Source organism: Vanellus vanellus, assembly GCF_965231255.1.
Source record: "Vanellus vanellus genome assembly, chromosome: 3".
Taxonomy (NCBI): domain Eukaryota; kingdom Metazoa; phylum Chordata; class Aves; order Charadriiformes; family Charadriidae; genus Vanellus; species Vanellus vanellus.
The window spans coordinates 80,113,837-80,134,260 of record NC_138907.1 but is presented as its reverse complement, the minus strand read 5'-3'; the positions used below and the strand labels follow the sequence as shown (position 1 = coordinate 80,134,260).

The 20,424-nt window shown below is 38.4% G+C and overlaps 1 protein-coding gene across 2 annotated transcripts in view; it reads right to left on the bottom strand.

Moving 5' to 3' along the window:
* HACE1 (HECT domain and ankyrin repeat containing E3 ubiquitin protein ligase 1) overlaps positions 1 to 19,176 on the bottom strand; it is a 53,843-nt gene extending 34,667 nt beyond the window's left edge. For both annotated transcript variants that reach the window (XM_082481890.1, XM_082481891.1), the window contains exons 1-9: positions 19,033 to 19,176; positions 14,430 to 14,484; positions 13,120 to 13,209; positions 11,206 to 11,310; positions 9,723 to 9,798; positions 9,324 to 9,455; positions 8,053 to 8,135; positions 3,834 to 3,930; positions 1,554 to 1,655 (exon numbers count right to left, since the gene is read on the bottom strand). In XM_082481890.1, the coding sequence (XP_082338016.1) occupies positions 1,554 to 1,655; positions 3,834 to 3,930; positions 8,053 to 8,135; positions 9,324 to 9,455; positions 9,723 to 9,798; positions 11,206 to 11,310; positions 13,120 to 13,209; positions 14,430 to 14,484; positions 19,033 to 19,108 (816 nt within the window). In that variant the 5' untranslated portion in view covers positions 19,109 to 19,176. The remainder of the gene's footprint in view (positions 1 to 1,553; positions 1,656 to 3,833; positions 3,931 to 8,052; positions 8,136 to 9,323; positions 9,456 to 9,722; positions 9,799 to 11,205; positions 11,311 to 13,119; positions 13,210 to 14,429; positions 14,485 to 19,032) is intronic.
* Between the last annotated feature and the right edge of the window lie 1,248 nt (positions 19,177 to 20,424).

Genomic DNA, 20,424 nt, shown 5'->3' with positions numbered 1-20,424 from the left:
GCCTGCCTGGTTTTAAGACATCTTCTAGTCTGGAAGCTCTGCAGCTTCATTAAGTGATCTCTTCTAATGCTTCACTGTCCTTGACCATGTGAAAGTTTTTCCTGAGGGTTCAGTTGCATCTGTAGCTACAAGTGCTTAAGGCAGTTTCTTTCTCCCTGCAGTCTGCTGATAATTTTTCCAGTTTGTCAAGAACATTTAAAATGTGAGTCCCAATTTTTAACATACATCCAGTCTCTTCATGACATCACTTTCAGAAAATATGAACTGGTCATTATCCAAGACTTTGGGCAGACAAGCTCACACCTGGCCACAGAAAAACACTTAAAATATGCTTCCATTTTGGCAATGAAGCATAACAGTACCATGCATTTTCTAATATATTTTGCATATCCTCTCATTCAGATCGTGTTTTTGCACACACCTCCACCATTACTCAGACAGATGAGATTCATTTTTCTTGTTTATTGACTTCATTTCTACAATATATGACAGTATGCTTTCTCATTTACCTTTCTGTAGGTCTTTTTTGTTCCACGGCCTTAGTCCTTTAACTTTATTTGAAAACATCTACACCATCTCCCCACATTTCTAATACACACTTTCAGAATTCTCACTTTGTAAAACTCAATCCTGTCTCACAAATTTAAATACTGACTTATAAACCCTCAGTCTTTTAGTGGAAGTAATGGGATTACAGAGAACAATAAAAACTTCAAAAATATAGCAAACCAAGTTCAGTGAAGTAGCAGCCAATACCTTACTAAATCTTTTTTTATTATTATTATTTTTTAATTTACAGTTTGTAAGATTGTTTGGAATTATTTTTAAGCAAACAATATATTAAAAACCAACAGCCAGCTAGATTTGGAAGCGAAAAAAGCACCCCATGCTTCCTCCCCCCTACACAACAAGAAACAAAAATTCTTTTCTTTGCTTTTTCTTTGCTTTAGATTGCACTACCCCACAATAATAAAAGAAACAAGGTATAGAAGAACCACTGAAAAAGGAACAGAATAGTTTCATCTACAGTGATAATAACCAAATGAAATGGCAGCTGCAATCTTTTACACTCTAATTGTACAAGGCAACCTCATACAGATGAGTTCTCATACTCTGAATGTCCAAGTTCATTCTAGATGATTCAAGCCTCAAGACACATCCTAGAATAGGTATCTGCAGATAACAATGAAGGAAAATAGACCCCATTACACAAAGTAATGGTATATATAGAATGCTCTACCAGCACCTTTGTACTGAAGCTTGCAACAAGTCTGCTCTTTCGATACTTACACTGTCTAGATCACTTTGGCAAATATACAAAGTTAGAACACTAAATTAAAACAGATCCACATTTAATCCCAAATTCTTGTGTTTAAAACTATGTGAAGAACGTACATTTTCCATTGGGGAAAGAAAAGTACATAGTGGTCAACTGCTGTGGTACTGACAGTGAACTGCTGGTAGTGTCTTCTAATTAGGACACTCATATTAACCAATCAGATCTCCACAACACAGACAGATCAGTGACTATAAAACACATAATACTGTATTACCATGTTCTCCCGTAGATCTTCATTCTGTGTCATTTGAATTATTGTCTGGAAAAGTCGAGGATGATATTGTATTAAGACTTCACAGGTCTCTCCATACCCACCCTAAAAAGCAATAGTTCAAAAACCATTTTAATTAAAAGAAATATTAGAATTGGTTTTCATACTATTATAGGCATTAAAACCAAACTTACTGAGGATTACAAATATATTTTTTAATGCTGAATAGAGAAATCCAATCCTAAAACAAACTGAAATTCAATAGTGTTTCAGGGTTAGAAACAAAACGTCTGGGAGATGATGGAATCAAATTCTTTCAGTATATTGGCTCACATATATCTGTTCTCTTTCTTCTTTTTTTGAAACACTTTCCTCCTTTAACATTTGAAAAACACTTCCCCCGACAATTTACCGGAGATTAAAAACAGTGTAATATTTAGCTTCTTTTCCCATTGCTGATTAATGAGCCATGCCTACCTAATTACACCCAGAATCAAATCCTTCAAAAGAAGTATTTTCCTAAAGGTTCATAAGGCACAAATCTGACTTGTTAACAGAAGAAATAGGACAAACTCACAAATGGGTTATTTAACTTTAAAATTAATACACAAGTATGATTCCACTTGTGCCTTAGATCAATGGCTCAGACTAACTTCACAACCTTTTGAGAAAAACAGGGGTTTTTTGAAAGAACAGAAGCTGACTTTGTGGTTTATTTGTATCAACTCTTATTTAACAGTTTCATTTTAAGCAGGCACCTAACACTTCAATACACATCAAATTCTACATTGGCAAGATGACCACATAATATATTAAACGCTGCAACTCCAGAGGCTCCTTCTCTTTGCATGACAGTTCATAACTTGCTTCAATGGTAACAGATTCATTAAACAGATTCATTTAATTGTTCATGGTGTCAAGAACTGAAGTATTAAAATTGCAACCACCCAGAATCCATAAGAATTAATGAAAGTCAAGTCTCCAAAATCAAGGTAATACCGTGTTCGCAAGAACTATACGATTCTATAATTTCAATCTTCTAAAAACGTGTATCTACTCTGTAAAGCAAACCTGCAAGCAAAGAATAAAGCCCTTGTTGTAAAACAAATAAAACGCTTTGTTTTCTCCTTTTTTACTTAGTATCACAAGCTTGTTAACTAGACGATCTTGAACACAGTAAGATCGTCACTACAAAACAGCAAACACCAGGTGTCACTACTCACACCTAAAAAAAGTTGACAGAATTTTTATGTACACAGTGGTGCCCTAGAGACCAGAAAACTAGAGAGTGAAGCAGACATTTGAAACACTACTCACAAAAACTAAGAATAGTACCATTAAGTACACACTCGTATACTTTCTTATAGGTCTGTGGCTACAGGAAGGCTCTAAATTGAATAGACTTCATGTGGTTTTATGGTAATAAAATAATTGAGATTAAAATAATCTTTTGGTACAGCAAAAGATTTGAACGTTTCAACTTTATCCTGACAAACTAATGACATGCACCAGGATGTGATGTCTACTAAGTGCAGTGATTTATTTTTTCAGTCTCTATTTCATAGTTTTCTAGTCTGCAAAGGTTCAAAAGCTTCGATTCATTCATTACACTGACCTTAAATTGATCCTACAGAAAAACATGTAAGTGTTCACAAATCAAGAAAAGACACCCTAGCAAGCAGTACAAACAATATTTGGTATCAAGCAAGAAAGAGCATGTTTCTGCACAGCAACTGAAAATGCCTAAGACTGTTCCTTATTCATCATCCACATATAATATTTGGAATATCTTTGAAAAGTAAAAGTCAGCACCATGTAAGTTTTGTTTGCTTTTATTAGTAATATCTCTTCAAGAGAACAAAAAACATATTAGTTAAGATTAAAAAAAAAAAAAAAAATCACTCCCTTCTGCACGCCTTTACCTTTTACTTGTTAACAGTTAAGGACCTAAACAGAGTCTATTACCATTAGATCAAGGATTCCCAAACTTCCTAGTCAAATGAAGTTCTGCAAACTCTTTGTTTGTCATGAGCTCCAATCTTGCAAAGTCTTTAATGGGAACTCATTGACATCTTTAAAGACTTTTGCAAAGGGTACAAATTGGGAACCTGCCAAAAAATTATTTGCAATTTAATTGCAAAAAAAAAAAAAAAAAAAGTATTTTTGCATTTCTCTTTTGTCAAAGGACTACCGTCTTTCATAGGTAACACTGACCTATCACTTACAGGTGATACTGTAGTAAGTGACAGAAGTTCACAGGAAGAGTTTTTGCTAATTCAATACCTGTACACAGAGATCCAGTGGAGTAATACCATTTTTGTCTGGTAAATATTTGGCTCCTCTCATCAAAAGTATTTGTGCAGTGTCTCTCTGACCATGGCTATTCAAAGGAAGAGAAGAAAGAGTTAATACAGCACTTACACTCCACTGTGAGCGATAAATCTGGCTTTATTGCATCTGCAAACAAAACCAACATAAGCTAGGAGAAATCAAATAGTTATGGTACAAAACTAAGCAGAAACACAGGATGGAAGATAATGCCGCTTATATTCTTCTACTACCTTTCAAGGCCACTGCAGAAGCACACCATAAAATTAGGTATGGCCCATTTATCAAGCTAGAGTCACCCTCATAATTCAGAAATAATTCATCTTAGCCTCATAAATTATTTATATTCCTCAATACCTAGAGCATATACTTTCCAAACCCCTTTTTTTCCAAAGACAATGAGAAACTGGGCTCCAGTGATTAGATGTTGACTTCATTAAAAACACACTGAAAGACTAGTTGACTATCACCTTCACCGATATTTAGTGCATATACTGACAAATGTTAATACATAAGTATCTAAAGGGTGAAATGAAAGACATAAAGACATAGCAATTAAGGTTACAGATACAAGTTTTTCAACAAAGTTTTAGATCACAAGCTAGTTTGCAGTGTCCCCCTTACACAAATGAATACAAATATCTGCTGTCCTGGAACACACCATGGCTGCCTGCACTAACAGTTCAGGAAGGACAGAGGAAAAGTGACAATTAACAGCTGAGGGTTCCCAAATGAGTTCTCCTCATCCATGTCCTTCCAACCCAGAAAACCAACAGGTTTATCTAGTGTACCAGACTTTGCCCCAGTGCAAAGAGTCAGCTACTAGATCTCAGAAAGGAGCTAAGACTAATGGCCTACTGAAGCACATCTTCACTGTAATTCTCTAGACTTAAGTGGACAACCCAACACATTGAAAAAACAGAGGTTTCAGAGTCAGACTTGGAGCACCAATACCCTTTTCTCCAGCCATCACCAGCCATGGCTACCACATCCTGCTCTCCCTGCCGTCAGGGACCTAACCTTTCTTCCTGGGTGGCAGCATCACCAACCAGTACTTCTGAGATGTTAACTTCCACTGCCCACTCCTTCCCGCTGCTCCAATTGTTCATTTCTGAAAGAACATCACTGCTGCACTTGCAACACATTCCTTTCTTGTGGAAAACCTCCAAGCCAAGTCAAGTTGCTTACCTCTTTTAAAATGGATGTCCCTAAACCAAGCACCAAGGCATTCAACTGGCTAACGACTATTTATTCTCCACTTCCCCCTTCTCAACTGCCAAGAGTCAGCATACACTAACTCCAGAGACTAGGGCTCCCGCAATATAATTCTTGGCAGGCCACCAGGTCAGTCCATTTCTTCTTTTGTTTATATTAACATTTAATCTTAGGTGAATTTTTTAACTAAAGCACAGGAATTATGAAATTGTAAATGTTCTAAAAAATAGCAGAAATGGTCCAATTAAAACAAAAGGTCATTTATCATAGAATGATTTAGGTTGGAAAGGACCTTGAAGATCATCAAGTTCCAACCCCCCTGCCATAGGCAGGGGCACCTGTCACTAGATCAGGTTGCCCAAGGCCACGTCCAGCCTGGCCTTGAACACCTCCAGGGATGGGGCCTCAGCAACCTCTCTGGGCAACCTGTTCCAGTGCCTTACCACCCTTAAAGTGAAAAACTTCTTCCTAATGTTCAATCTGAACCTGCCCTCATGATACGTGATTAGTTTTGAAATGAAACTGAACTGTGAAGAAAACAGAACTGATCAAAGCAACAATATAATTTTAATCCAACGTTAAGGCATATATCACAGAATCATAGTATACCAGGTTGGAAGGGACCCCAAGGATCATCTGGTCCAACCTTTCTTGGCAAAAGCACGGTCTAGACAAGACGGTCCACCACCCTGTCCAGCTGAATCTTCAAAGTGTCCAGTGATGGGGAATCCACCGCTTCCCTGGGGAGATTATTACAATGGATGACTGTTCTCACTGTGAAAAATTTTCCTTTTGTGTCCAATCGGAATCTCACCAGCAGTAACATGTACCCATCACCCCTCATCTTTTCCATGTGACTCCTGGTAAAAAGGGAGTCTCCATCTTCTTTGTAGCCACCCTTTAAATACTGGAACATGGTGATAAGGTTTCCCCTAAACCTTCTTTTCTCAAGGTTGAAAAAATCCAGTCCTCCCAGCCTTTTTTCATATGGCAGGCTTCCCAGTCCTTTGATCATTTTGGTGGCCCTTCTCTGGGCCCTCTCCAGCCTGTCCCCATTTTTTTTTTGTATAGCAGGGACCAAAACTGAACACAGTATTCCAGGTGGGGCCTGACAAGTGATGACTAGAGCAGGATAATGACTTCTTCATCTCTGCTAGTGATGCCCTTGTTGATGCAACCCAGCATTCTGTTGGCTTTCTTTGCCATTGCAGCACACTGTTCATTCATATTGAGCTTGGTGTCCACCAGGACCCCCAAGCTGCTCCCCAGCCTGGTAGATCCCAGTCTGTGCTATGCTCCTGGATTATGTTTTCCCACATGCAAGACCATACACTTGTCTTTGTCGCACTTCATAAGGTTCTTGTTAGCCCACTCTTCCAGCCTATCCAGGTCTGACTGCAGGGTGGCTCTCCCTTTTGAAGTGCCCACTTCCGTGCTCAGTTTGGTATCCTCGGCAACCTTCATCAGGGTACACTTGATCCCATCATCCAGATCACTTATGAAGGGATTAAAAAGCATTAGGCCCAATACCAATCCCTGGGGGACCTCATTTGTGGCAGGTTGCCTGTTTGAAAGAGAGCTATTTACCACCACCCTCTGGGTGCGGCCTGTCAGCCAGTTCCCCACCCACCACACTTGTCTAGACTGTAACACATCAGTTTCTCTAGGAAAACTGAGGAGCTGTCTCTAGAACTCTAGGGAAGTGGGGAACCGTATTGAAAGCCTTGAAGGAATCCTGGCAGACAATGTCCATCATTTGCTCCACATCAACCGAGCAGGTTACTTTGTTGTAGATGGCGATCAGGTTTGTCAAGCACGATTTGCCTTTGGTGAATCCATGCTGGCTTTTCCCAATCACATGCTTCATTTGACTTGTGGTAGCCTCTAGGAGGATTCATTACATAACTTTCCCACAGACTGACGTAAAACTGATGGGCCTATAATTTCCTGGATCCTCATTTAAGCTCTTCTTGTAGATGGAGGTGACATTAGCCCTCTTCCAGTCTTCTGGGACATCCCCCAATCTCCACAATTTCTCAATGATTATGGAGACCGGCCTCGCAATGACATCAGCCAGCCCTCTCAACACCCTCAAGTGGATAACATCAGAGCCCATCAATTTGTAGGGGTCAAGCTCCTGTAATAGTTCACCTACCAACTCTTCCTTCACTAACAGTGGGTTTGTGCTTGCATCAACCTGGATTTTTGTTCCCAAGGCCTGGGGCCAAACCTCTATTCCTACATCTATTGAATACATGCACATTTCATGTGCACTGTAATACCATAAGGTACATTAAAAAATAGTCAACCTTGCCTTACAAAAGGTTGCATTTTTAGAAACTGATGAGTGTAGTAATCACTAGATTAATTACTCCTACATCTCAACATAGGAGGTTGTTCCACCAAACAAAAGAAAAATTTAGATGGTATCTTAAAAATGGTATGAAAGTGATCTGCCTGGCAGACCTGGGAAGGAAGAGGCAGGAAGGTTATCATTACTCAACCATCCCCAAGGGCTGCATGTAAAGAATATTGACCCACTACAAAGAGCCACTCAAATTCTTACCTAAAATACACTGTTTTCAAATAGCCATAGAAAAGAGAAAAATATGGCTCAAAATAATCTAAGTTGGTTGATCTCATTCTTTTCAGAAAATTTCAGCAATGACTTTTCAGCAGTCATTGATTTATGACTTATGCTAGAAGACACGCGGCTATGTGTTTAACGTGTCTGTTAGAAAAAAGTATATAAGCCTACAGCACTAAGGTAAGTATTTAGATGAAACACTAAGCTACATTCAAACATGAGGCTAGATTAAATACCAGTCAGCTTTTGTTTCCTAATTTTTGTGCTTTCTAATAATTGTTATTAATATAATAATTATTGTTATTGCAGAAAATAAAAAAAAAAAAATCCATTTCACTTTTAGCGCAGTATTCAAAAGTTAAGAATATATACCTGCAAGCAAAATAGAGCGGAGTTGCCCCTGACACATTCGGCCTGTTTATATCTGCACCGCTGTCTAGCAAACACTGCACTGTCTAGAATAGAAGAAAATACCAGCGTTAGAAAGAGAGCAACAGAAAAGTCTACTGGCTTGCAACTATTTAGCATCATGCATTTCTAATTACACTGAAGGATTTAATTTTCAGTAATGAATCTCAAAACCAAAATTCCCAAGCACTAGATGGAAAATCATGGCTGTCAGAGCTCATAAAGCTTCCTTTGAACTTCCCACTTTAATAACAATGCTTTTCTTGAACTTCAGCTAATCCCAAAGACCCCTAGAACTATAAGCCATTTAAAAAGGAAAACAACGTTTTTTAGAGAAGTAAACCTCAAGTTAGTGACAGCCACAAACAGCCTTATGACAAGCTGAAGTTTTAAACACACACTAAAATAGAAGAAATAAGTAAATAAATTCTAAAATAGGAAAACATCGAGCAGACTTTTGAACAACTTTTGCTATATTCGAATCACATAAAGCAGGTAAGTTTATAGATAACAGTTTTGCAGAATTTGGTCTTCCAAAGTCGAGCTCCGACAATGACAACAGAAAGGGTAGAAAGATTTATTTTTTTTTTAAACAGTAATTAGTCGTGGAGACAATCTGTGTAATTCAAGATCACTGCTCTACATGTTTGTAATGCTGTTCAAGTAAAGCATCCAGACCTGTACTCTTGAGAGTAAACAGTCAGCCCTAATGCAAGGCTAGGCCTAAAAATCATTCATACACATCAATAAATTAAGATTCTATGTGAACTTATTTACTTCTAATGTTAAATATCTAACTGATCCAACTCTGTTCATTTTTTATTCACAGTAAATTAAGATCGTTTCAGATTTCAGAGGGACATAATAGCTGGTACAATTACAGATCAAACACATTCTAAAAAATTAGGAAGAACATTTTCAAGTGTTTAACATTACATCAAAACCCTCAATCAACAAGGCAATAACAGTATTACAGAACAGCTGAATAGTATACAGTAAGTCACTTAAATTCCCATAAACACTAACAACATACTTATTCTCCACGAGAATAAATTAGTTATTCCCATGGAAGTGTATGCAAGTTCATGTTAAGACAAACAAGAGTTTTTCACACTTCTAAGCATTATCATGGGCATCACTAGCCTGAAGTTTATAAAAACACACACACAAAACACCACTGGGGCCTTACCCAGTTCTTTTCAAACCCAATGTGTTAACAAAATTTAGAAACTTACTGTCTTGTGTCCGTTTTGACAAGCCACATGAAGGGCTGTCTGTCCCATTGCATCTTCAACATCTACATTACTGACATGCTGAACAAGATCATGAAGCAATTCTGTTCGGCCATTGACAGCCAACCAGTGAATCTAAGTAAAAAATTATGTTTCCATTAGCAATGATTTAAGTATTTCATAAATATGATTTTAAAACCTGACTGTACTATTGTCAACATTTTCACAAAAAGCTTTGAATAATATTATCATATGCTTAAGTACTCTGATCACGTCTTTTGATTCTTAAGGGCACTAGACACACAGCAGTTTTGTTTATTTACATGTAAGATGGCAGAAGCTTAAGAAATGAGAATCTTCAAATTCTTCATTAAGAGCATCATGAGAATCAATAGCACTTACTGCAGTCAAGCCTTCATTATTACAAATGTTGACATCTGCACTGTATTCCAGCAGCTTGCTCATACATTTCTTCTGACTATAAACAAAAGAATACATTAAAACCCAGTCAGGGAAAATCATTTACAACAACCAAGTATCTTCTAAGAGCCCCACTCGCTCTAATTCATCATTGTACAAACCACAGCAGGTAGTTTTACTTTATAAGGAGTATGGTACTGAGCATGTGAAAAAGTGATCATTAGTAGCACCAGAGACTCATACAGTGCAAGTGTACCATATGACAGCACAGGGCTAAAAACACAGTTGTGTAGCTGAATGTTTTCATGGGAAGTATAGAAGTACTTCACCACCACTCTAACAGCTTCAGCTCAGCATGAACTACGTTCTCAAGACAAGAAGCTAGCGTTCAGCTAATGGAAATACATGAAGTTCATCATCATCTGTACACTTGAGTGAACACATTTACAGTACACCACTAAATCATTATTTAATTAGATGCTTATCATAACACTGGAAATCTTTAGCAAGTAGAACAAGTGCCTTAGTGAAAGTAGGCGTGTTTTTCCTACTTCATGTTTTGTTTGGTCTCTCTAATGCTGTAAGTGCTTTACCCTTAAGAGTTTATTCTTCCTTTTCCTTTTTATTTGGTACCTCTCATACCTTTCTCACACCTCCTTTATACATAACTGTATCCTGTGTGTATTTCTGCTTTTCATCATGTACCACTTAGCCACTGCTTTCTCCCTTCTCCTACAAATACTCCTCCCACATACCTAAAAGCCACTAAACACTACCTCCTCATTATTTAAAGTACCAGTCATGATACAATGTAGTTACTGTAACACATACACTCTCTAAAAAGAAAAAGACAACATTACCATTATTAGCTGTGTGTTTCCACATACTACAATTCAAGAAATAAGATCTTAAAAAGGTGCTCGTTCGCTGTTTTGTTTCCCCACCCCCACCCCCCCCCTCAATATCATGCAGGCAAGCTTTGTATTCCTTTTCTTGTAGTAAAAATTTCCTCGGAGACACTATCTGAGAAATATCTGAAATCTATGAACCCTTCCAAACCATCCAGTGTCCTCTTCAAAATCTTTTCTTACTTGGCTAACTGGAAGGTGAACGCATCCCTTGTTCAATCACTAAAAAAATCAGCTCCTGCTTAACAGAAAACACTAAAATGACTGACACTGAAATTGGCACTTCAGACATAACTTCCTATTTATATAAAATTATTTTATGAATATTAAAAGCATGGATTTTAATCTCCACATTTCCTGTAAGTATGCTATCCCTATTTTCAAAAGTGAAAACCAAAGTATTTTGTTTGAACTATGCATAAATCAGCTGTGAACTATGCAGTTCTGAACTATAAGTTCTGAACTATAAACTATCAGTTCTGAACTATGCAGAACATATCAGCTCAAGTGCATTATGCACAAAACCTTTTTAAGAGTTTTAAAAACTTTTTTCTTACCCATTCCTTGCTGCTAAATGGAGAGGTGTGCATCCCGAAATGTCCTGATAGTTTGGATTTGCCCCTTTTTTTAATAATAGAACCAGGCATTCAACTGATCCACAGCTAAGAACAAAATAAGAAAGGGAAAAACTGTAACAAGGATATTTACAAACCAAATCTATATTGATGTAAAGACAACCACTATACTTTGTACAGATTGCATTCAGTAGGAACTCTTAACACAAAACCATTTTTACACCCTCATAGTTCAAGTTACACAAATATAAAGGAAAAACACTTAAATGCAGCGAGAACAGACAGATCGTAACTTGTACTAATGAATAGGCGCTAGCCTTCTATGTGATTTTAGTGCCTTCAAAACCCAACACTGAATCTTTAAGACTGTCAATTGTTTAAAATGTAAACTGTTTAAAATGTTTTGCTTACTATTTCTTCTCACCTCCCTCATGAACAATCTATTCACAGGACTGAATTTTCCTTTAACTAACGATTCCAATATATTTTTCCTTTTTTTGTTACACTTCAGTGCCTAGAAGTTACATTTAAAAATTTAAATACCAGAAAAATTCTAAAACTCATACAAATATCTTTTTGGTATTTGTTTTGAATCTGTAACTCCGTTTTACTTTTCATAATGCAGCAGCTCTTCAGGCTAATCAATGTCACCAAGAACACAGAAACTTTCCATTATATGTTTATCTTACTCCTGAACTCTTCAAGAGGAAGAGCTGAGGATAAACATGTAGTAAGTTTGTATCCATCACGACCAGCTTATCCATTGTTGCTAATCTTCCCAATGACAGAACTGCTACACGACACCACAAAGAAACTGAAGATTAGCTCTCCAATAAGTTGCAAAACCAGCATCCTGGCGACCTCTTAATGACACAACAACTAGCCAAGATAAAAAAGAATTCAGAAACTAAGTGTAACACAATTTCTTGGGTTTTATGATCCATAAATACAGCTTTTCAAAGACACTTCTAAGACATAGGCTAAAAATTTGCTTGCATTTTTTACTTAAGTACTTACTTAAGTAAATTTCACATAAGGAGCATGTACTTCTGAGATGGAATGTTTGGGAAACATATTTCTAAAACAGTCTCCTTAGAAAGCTGGAACTTCTACCTTTATTGTGCCCAAATACCGCCTATTTATATGGAACACTATTACAATTTCTTTTTTTTTTTTAACAGTGTAACTGTAAGACCTTTCAAGTTATTTAAAATGGGACCCAAATATAGAGCATTCATTCATTTGTTTAAAGTTTATTTTCCTGAAAGGCCATTTCAAAAATTATCTTGTTCATTTCTATTAAGGTTATGTTATTCTGGCTGTTTCTTGGCAATATAGATTTATTCCCATTGAAGAGCTATATGAATAATAAATAATCTAGGTCACAGATTTGAAATTTGCATTTTAGTACTTTATCCAGGATACAAAAAATTCTTAGAAGTGAGTGGCCAAGTTATGGTCACATGAAGTACTTCGGAACAGCTGCTTCCCAATGAACATCCAAGTGCTTCCTTCTGTTTTAGAATACTTCAAAGACAAGCAGCACCTGTAGACAAGGTTTCTCTAAAACTACAAAGGCAAGAGTAACCCAGCTATATAGGACACACATAATGGCTATATTTCTTCATAGACTGAGATTTCACAGAAAGGAAAAAAAAAAAAAGCATCCATCAAGACTTCCTTCACTAGAATTTGGAAATCCAGTTGTTATCATGTGTAAAACCTGTCCTCCCAATGAGGCAGGCACATTGCTTAAAGAACAAACAAAATACAAAAAGGAAGTGTAAAAACAAAATCTTAACTGATACTACAGAGTTTTCCAGCTTACATTGGTGCCTTAGATTTGTGGTAATACTTTCATTGTTAACTTCTGGACTGGACTCAAGTAAGTCTTACTTTGCTGCAATATGAAGCAAACTTCTCTTCACACGTCCAAATGCATAATTCACATCAAATTTTGAATTTGACAGCAGCTCTGAGACAGACCTTCAAACAGAAATATAATTTTAATTAAAAAATAGCTCACAATATCCAAGCAAAGTATATACTGTAACTTGTACACCAATACTCTATTTCTTACTTGGTCACTATTTATTTTCCCTCCAACTAATTTCTGAACAAGAGATCCAACAGCTTTCAAGCATCTGTATATATGGCACTTCTGGTCTTTCACTTCTTACTTGTATATAAAAAAAACGAACTGTGACACTGAGCAACAGTTTCAAATGTACACTAGTAAGAATTAGACCAGATGGCCAAATCACTCCTTTACAAATACAGGAAACAAGCATATTAATAGCTTTGGTTTGAAAAACAATAAATTTGCACTTTTCTCCTTATCTCAACACAGACACCCTAACCAGATATCCAGCAGCTTTCCCAAACATAGGCAAAGTTCAGAAGGAAGACTGGTATGTGAAATCATGATGATGAAGCAGAGGACACGTGATGTGCCACTAGGATAAGAAATTTAAATAGGACCCCTCAAGCCCTAATGAATTAGTAAAGATAAAATATTAGTTACGATACAATATTTCAAAATAGGCAAAACTGCAAGTGAACTGGTGATTTCAACCTCCAGTAATAAGTAATTTAAAACCCTTGCACACAATCTCAACAAGATATTATGTAGCAGAACAAATGTTTATCCTGATTAGATAAACAGTTTACAGTTTCAGTAAGAGTTACTACCTGCTTGCCCACAAAACTCAGCAGAAGGTAGCACCACTTAGACTTAGCTGGCATTATACAGCCCCCAGGTGCCAACCACTTTGAGGACAACTGGGTAAGATAAACAGCTGCTCCTCTGAGGAATCCCAGAAGTATCAGTCTCATTGTCCAACTCCTATTCCATGTCTGTCTGAGACGTCTAATGAGACTAGGAGTTTCTGTCATCAGTAAATACACACTCAGAGCTACAACCCAGTTACAAAACACTTTTATTCTTTTCCTAGGACAAATTTCTCTATGTGCACCAACAGAACAAATCCCAGCTCCAGTCCATAGCATAAAATAAAACTGGCTTCTCAGGTAAGAATATGCTGGGATGCACACAGTCAGCACACAGACCGACTTCAGCAACAGAAGGTATCTCAGCAATTCAGCAGCAGAATTCCTAAGAGTGCTCAAGCAGCTACAACTCTGGAAAATATGCTGGTTTTTCAGACCTTAAAAAAAAAAAAAAAGAAATTTAAAGAAGCTCTCACCTGTGCTGGTCAGCCATAACCATCGGCATTAGTGTATAGACAGCAGTTTCATTATCTGTGAAGAAATTAAATTACTCCATCATCACAAAGAAATCTTTTATGTAAAATAAATTCATCTAACAACACTTATTTTACTTTTTAAAGCGTCTGTTCTTCAACAGATCGTTCTTTTTATACAGGTTATATGTACTTGAAGTTTCATTATAAAGAAAACTCCACCGTACATAGAAGAGGTAATTAACAGGATTGTCATACATGAAATTTCAATGTTGCTTTTTTTCTTTTACAAAGTAATAATTACAGAATTTTCAATGGAGCATCAATTTTTTAAAATTGACGATTCTGTTAAGTCAAAGTATTTAAGAAATCTGCATTAACAAAAAAAAAAAAGGGTAAATAACTTATTTTAAAAAGAAGGAAATTTCCTGTGTTCCAAGGTGACTTCCATAGTCCTTATACCTATGAGTCTGTAAAGGTAATTTCCTTAAGCTAAGCAACTCCATAACCATTCATCTTTGTCTCTAAACTTGAATACCTGAATGCAATAAATTTCATTTGAATTTCTAACCAGTTACATATTCCACATCTGAAGGCAATGAAAAATGGCCAGAACACAAAGATTCAAATCAATGGTGGGAACAGACTGACATTCAGCTATACGGACTCTGCCAGTACTACTGCTGCACAGACCAGCACACTGTATGGATATGATGTGTTTGGTCACTTACAGGCACTCTGGAGTGAAATATAATTTTTAAAGGATGAATCTGACAAAACTTAAAGGGCTTTAATGTATAATAATTACTAATAATATCAACATACAATAATTATTATGAATGTATAATGATTATATTTTCTAGCTTGAAGACAACTAACCATTGTTGGGAGTGCAATCTCCACAGACTTTTCACTTAGATGCCAGCTTTTTACAGGAGGGACTACACTTTCTGAGAACCCAGGCATATGGTTCCAGGATATTGAAATATAGGACTGTTCTTGCAAAACTTTTATTTTTAACTTTTTCCTCATCGTCTTAATTGATCCAAATACCAAAGTTACAGGAAGAATTAAAACATACCCAAACCATTCTATGATTCTATAAGTATAGCTTCTCTTATCTTTTACGTACCATGCTTCTACACGTTTACTACCTCCACTAGACAGGCGAGCTGACATTTATCAAATATTAAACAAAGTATTCTTCACAGTTATCAAGTGGAGTCAGAGAAATCCTTATCATGCTGCAGCTATGCTATTTGTTATTATTCTTCTACAGCGCTCCAAGATTAGTGCTGCTACTCACTATTTGAAGCAGTCTGTCTGTAGCTAACAAAAGAAAGAAGAAATGCTAATCTATTATTACCTTTGAACACTGAAAAAAGTCATATTCAAATTCAAATCACATTCATTGTTATTTATAAAAATAATTAAAAAAAAAAAATCAATGTTGCTCACAGTGAATGCATGGTGAAAGAGGCAGCAGCCTCTCAAAACACCAAATGATGTTTCAAAGCTGTAGAGAGTAATTCTAACCATCACCAAGTTCAAGAGTTAGAATTGTCTATAGATTGTTCCTTAGGGCAGAGCTCTGTGAGCATCAGATAACTCCACTCTCAATATGCACCACTAGGATTTGACTGCTGGGAGCAGGGGGGCAGGCAGGCTGGGAGGGAGAGGACACACACAGATTCCTGGAAATATCATTATTTAGCTTATATTTAATTTTATCAGCTATGCAAAAGATTCTATCACTTTTTAACAGTGTGCCCATGATTAGCTCCCAGTATATACAACCGAAAAAAAAATTCTTGCTTGATCTCTGTTCCACAGATCTCTTGGCAGGAAGATTAAAAAACTCTCTAACTGAAAAACAAAACAAAACAAAAAAAAAAAAACAAAAACAAAAACAAACCGCCAAACAGAACTTGAGAATGCCAACCAAGTCTGACCGCGACATCCTTATGTATTTCCACAATCATGCCCTTTTAAATACACACACAAAAAAAACAGCCTTAAATATACCAGCACACTTAACTGAAATGTTTACCACTGATTCTAATTAAATTTAACTATATTGCAAGTATAGTGATGTAGAAAAAGACAATAGTTAAATATGAGTGTAGCTGGGCCATAAAAGGTGTTTATGGTATAGTTACAAAGCTAAGCCCTTTGATATTGTATTAACAAAATCTACACTGTGAAGCATATACAGATTTTCCCAGAGTTTTTCTGTACATAAATAATTTAAAGGGTGTGGGACTAAGGAGCCTATTTTTGGTAAATATTATCCCTATTCATAAACAAACTCCTATTGACTTAAAGTACATGACACCAGGGAGAGAAAAAGCATTATGTACCTCATGCACTTACAGAACTTATTTGTTATCTAATTTGCTTGCACTTCAAGTCATAAATATCTAAAGACAAAAAACGCATCCACAATGCAGGCTTGGAGCCAACAAAGGGCCTAAAACCTACAGCTTTGGGCTGCAAGACTTAGTTTTCAGGCACTGAGCCATAACAGTAGAATCCAGAAATTTGTGTCAAGTTCTTAGGTGCCCAGAAAACACCTGCTGAAGGATACTGCAGAAGAGTGATCAAACAAACAATACTATTTCCTGTTAGCAAGGTCAGCCCAGGGTATTTACTGGCACTGGACTCAGGTGTTAATACTTGCTTTTAAAAAAAAAAAAAAAAAAAAAACCACACAAACACAAACAACAAAACCACCACTTAAAATTCATCATCTAGAATCCTGCCCTGACAAGATACACTTCTTTTATTTCGTAAGAGATGTTGGCTTGAATTCAGCAGAGATCATAATCTTAAAGAAGTGTCAGCCCATCCATATAATACCCTAATGGCTACAGCACAGGCAAAGGAAATTAAATACCTGGATTTAGTGCCTTCTTCAACATAAGGAAGTTCAAACATACATCTCCATTTCCTAAGAGAGTACTATGACTCTTAGTTTAAGGATGGAGAGGTAAACCATGTATCTTTCAAATTAAAGCTATTCAAATGTAGGGGGGGAGGGGGAGCATAATTCAAGGGGCCAGAGACAGCACACAAGAAGCCACCAAACCGCATGCCATACTAGATTGGTGGTGGTATTTTCTAAGCTGATCCTGTCAGTAAGTGTTTGGAACAAAACACTACAACCCAAACCTGCTCCTCAAGAAGAGTTTAGGCAGGCCTGCATGGACCTAGGGAACACCAAGGTCAAGAAAGAAGACATGGAATAAGCTAAGATGTAAAGATTTATTCACAGTTAGATAGCCATTGAATGGAGGCTTTCTTGGAATGTTAATTTGATACTTCAGTGCCTGAAGTCCATTTATCTCCTTATTTCAGTCCAGCTGAGATTTGTTACATGTAATTCTTAGAGAATACACTGACATTCCTTCTGCACTCCAGGGCAAGAGAAGCACTTGTTCAGGAGGTCACAGGTCTTGCACTACCACAGACATAATTACATCTGAAGTATAAGATAATAATACCCAAGATAGGAAGAAAACTTCTGAACTCCAATTCAGAATGCATTTGCCCACACTAGTACTGAAGTAAATTTAAAGTAGCTCCAACCAGCATAGGTTGTATTACTCATATTACCATTATCAATTAGTTGAACTGGTGCTACTACATTATTTCTGTATGTCTGAGCTTACACCAACAGTATTATGTCAGTTTTCACTGCTGCCATTCAAGAGTTTACAAGAAGCAGCAAAATCCCTCTGAAAGTTGGCTGTCATTTTCTGCAATTTACGAGGAACTGCACTGGTAGACACTGAAACTGTTGACAGGTGACAAGGAAAGGGCACAGCAGCTCAGTGTAGGGGGACATCCATATGCAGCAGCCAGGAAGTCCAAACAAGGAGCGCACAGAGAAAACAGAATATTACTCCTTTTCCTCCACCACCGGAGATGAAAGCTGGCAGGGAGACAGCCAAAGACTCGGCCGTAAAAATAAACCCTGAAGAAATTATAATGACTGCACATGACTCGGAGGAACAGAAACTTTTGTGTATCCAAAAGCTTTTGCAGGGGGTAGTCTTCCCAAAAGCTGGACCTGGCCGGAACACTAAACTACTCGCCGTAAGAGCCTGAAGCTACGTTTTCAAGCCCATCCCGATATCAGGCGGCTAGCACCCATAAGAAGTAGTTCGAAGCTAAAAAAAAATTAAGTCTGCGACCGATGTCAGTGACTTACAACGTCTTTTCAAACAAAATGCAGCACTATTAAAAAAAAAAACCACAAAGATTTGCTACCACTAGTGTGTCATCGACAAAGCATCTAACGAAGGACCTAATCCGGGTAAAATGAGGGCCCAGCAACCCAGGCCACCCCGGGCCCACGGGGGGGCCGCAGCGGGCAGGGGCACCCCGCGCCCTGGGACAGACACCGGCGAAGGGACGGCTGCTGTTGTTATCACCATCAACAACAAAGAAAAAAACAAACAAACAAACAAACAAAAAAACAACAAAAAAAGGAGTCGGAGGAAAGGAGCCGCTTTCCATTCTCCCCAGTCGCCTCGCCGAGCGGCCCCCGGCTCGGCTCAGCTCACCCCCACCGGGCCGGGGCAGGCCGCCGCCCCTCTCCTACCCTCCGGCAGCTCCACGGTGCGGGCGCGGCGCAGGGACCTCGTCAGCCGGTTGAGTTGCTCCATGGCTCTCTCCATCCTCGGAGCGCCCAGCCTGGAGCCGCTGACACACCCCCACCCCACCCGCTACCGCCGGTGCCGGTACCGCCACCTCTCCCCTCAGCCCATGGCGGCGGCGGCGCGGAAGCTCCCCAGGCCGCCGCCGGGCCCCGACCCGCTGCACATGCTCAGAAGTGGGGGGCGGCTGCGCGCATGCGCGGCGGGCGGGACCCTGGGCTGAGGGGCGGGAGGCGCGCGCTGCCCGTAGGCGGGGCCTGTGGCGGGGTAGCGGGGCTCACCTCAGCTTAGTTTTTCCGTGGCGGACGAAATAAAAAGGGGTCGGGGGGGGGGGGGATAAATTTTCAAAACCTGTGGAGTACGGATATTTAAACATGCGCTTATGACAGTTTTTGAAGAAAAAAAAAACAACAACAAACCAAACACACCACCAAAAACACAACCACCCCTTACTGCCTTTTGAAACCACCTTTATGGAGTGACCCTGTCAGTGTGGCCTCGGGGCCTTCGTTTCCCCAGGGCTACCTGAGGTAATGGCGCCTGGCAAACGCGCCACAGTGGGATGGGTCGCTGCTGCTGCCATCCCTGCCCTGGAATTGCAGCTGGTGTCCTTCACAAGAGGCCCTGGGCTGGGGGAAAACGGGTTGCCACCAGCCAAACTCTCCGAGCTTTAAACCTGAGGGGTTACTGAAAGTGAAGAAGGGAGCACGTAGCGAGGACGAAAAGTGTGATTGACTTTGCTAGCGCTTTAGAAGAAACACAGGAAAAAGAAGACTTAGGAGCTGTAACCTGAAAAACATAAGCAATGTTTGATAATAGCAATAATACTTGTAAGACATGAGAAGTAAAGAACAAATGTTCATAAATTATTTGTCAGCTTTTTTTTGTTTCAGTTGTCACTCCCAACTGCAACAAAGCAGATAAAGCACTTGTATCCGAGGAGAATTTGTTATACTCTGAGAATAGACTAAGGAAAGATCAGTTGGAGGCTCTCAAGTCAGCATGTTGTCAAGTGTGAGGAAGCATTCAATGCCAGGTATTTTGGCTTTAATGATACTTCAGGTGTTATTTAATGTAATCTTGGCAAGCCAGGGAAGTATGGTTTACATGGAAATGCTGTCATAGTGTGAAAATGGTGGGATAATCATACTCCAACAAGTTGCTATTAATGATGTTCTTCCGAATGCAAGGGAGTGTGTGGGAGTCCACAAGGATCTGTCCTGATCTGAATCTGTGTAGTGGTTTCACTGTTTCATTCTGTACAATGTTTCAGTGAGATAATGCCACTATGTGTTCCACTGACTCCAACTTGGAAGGATAAATTGGCAGAAAGATAG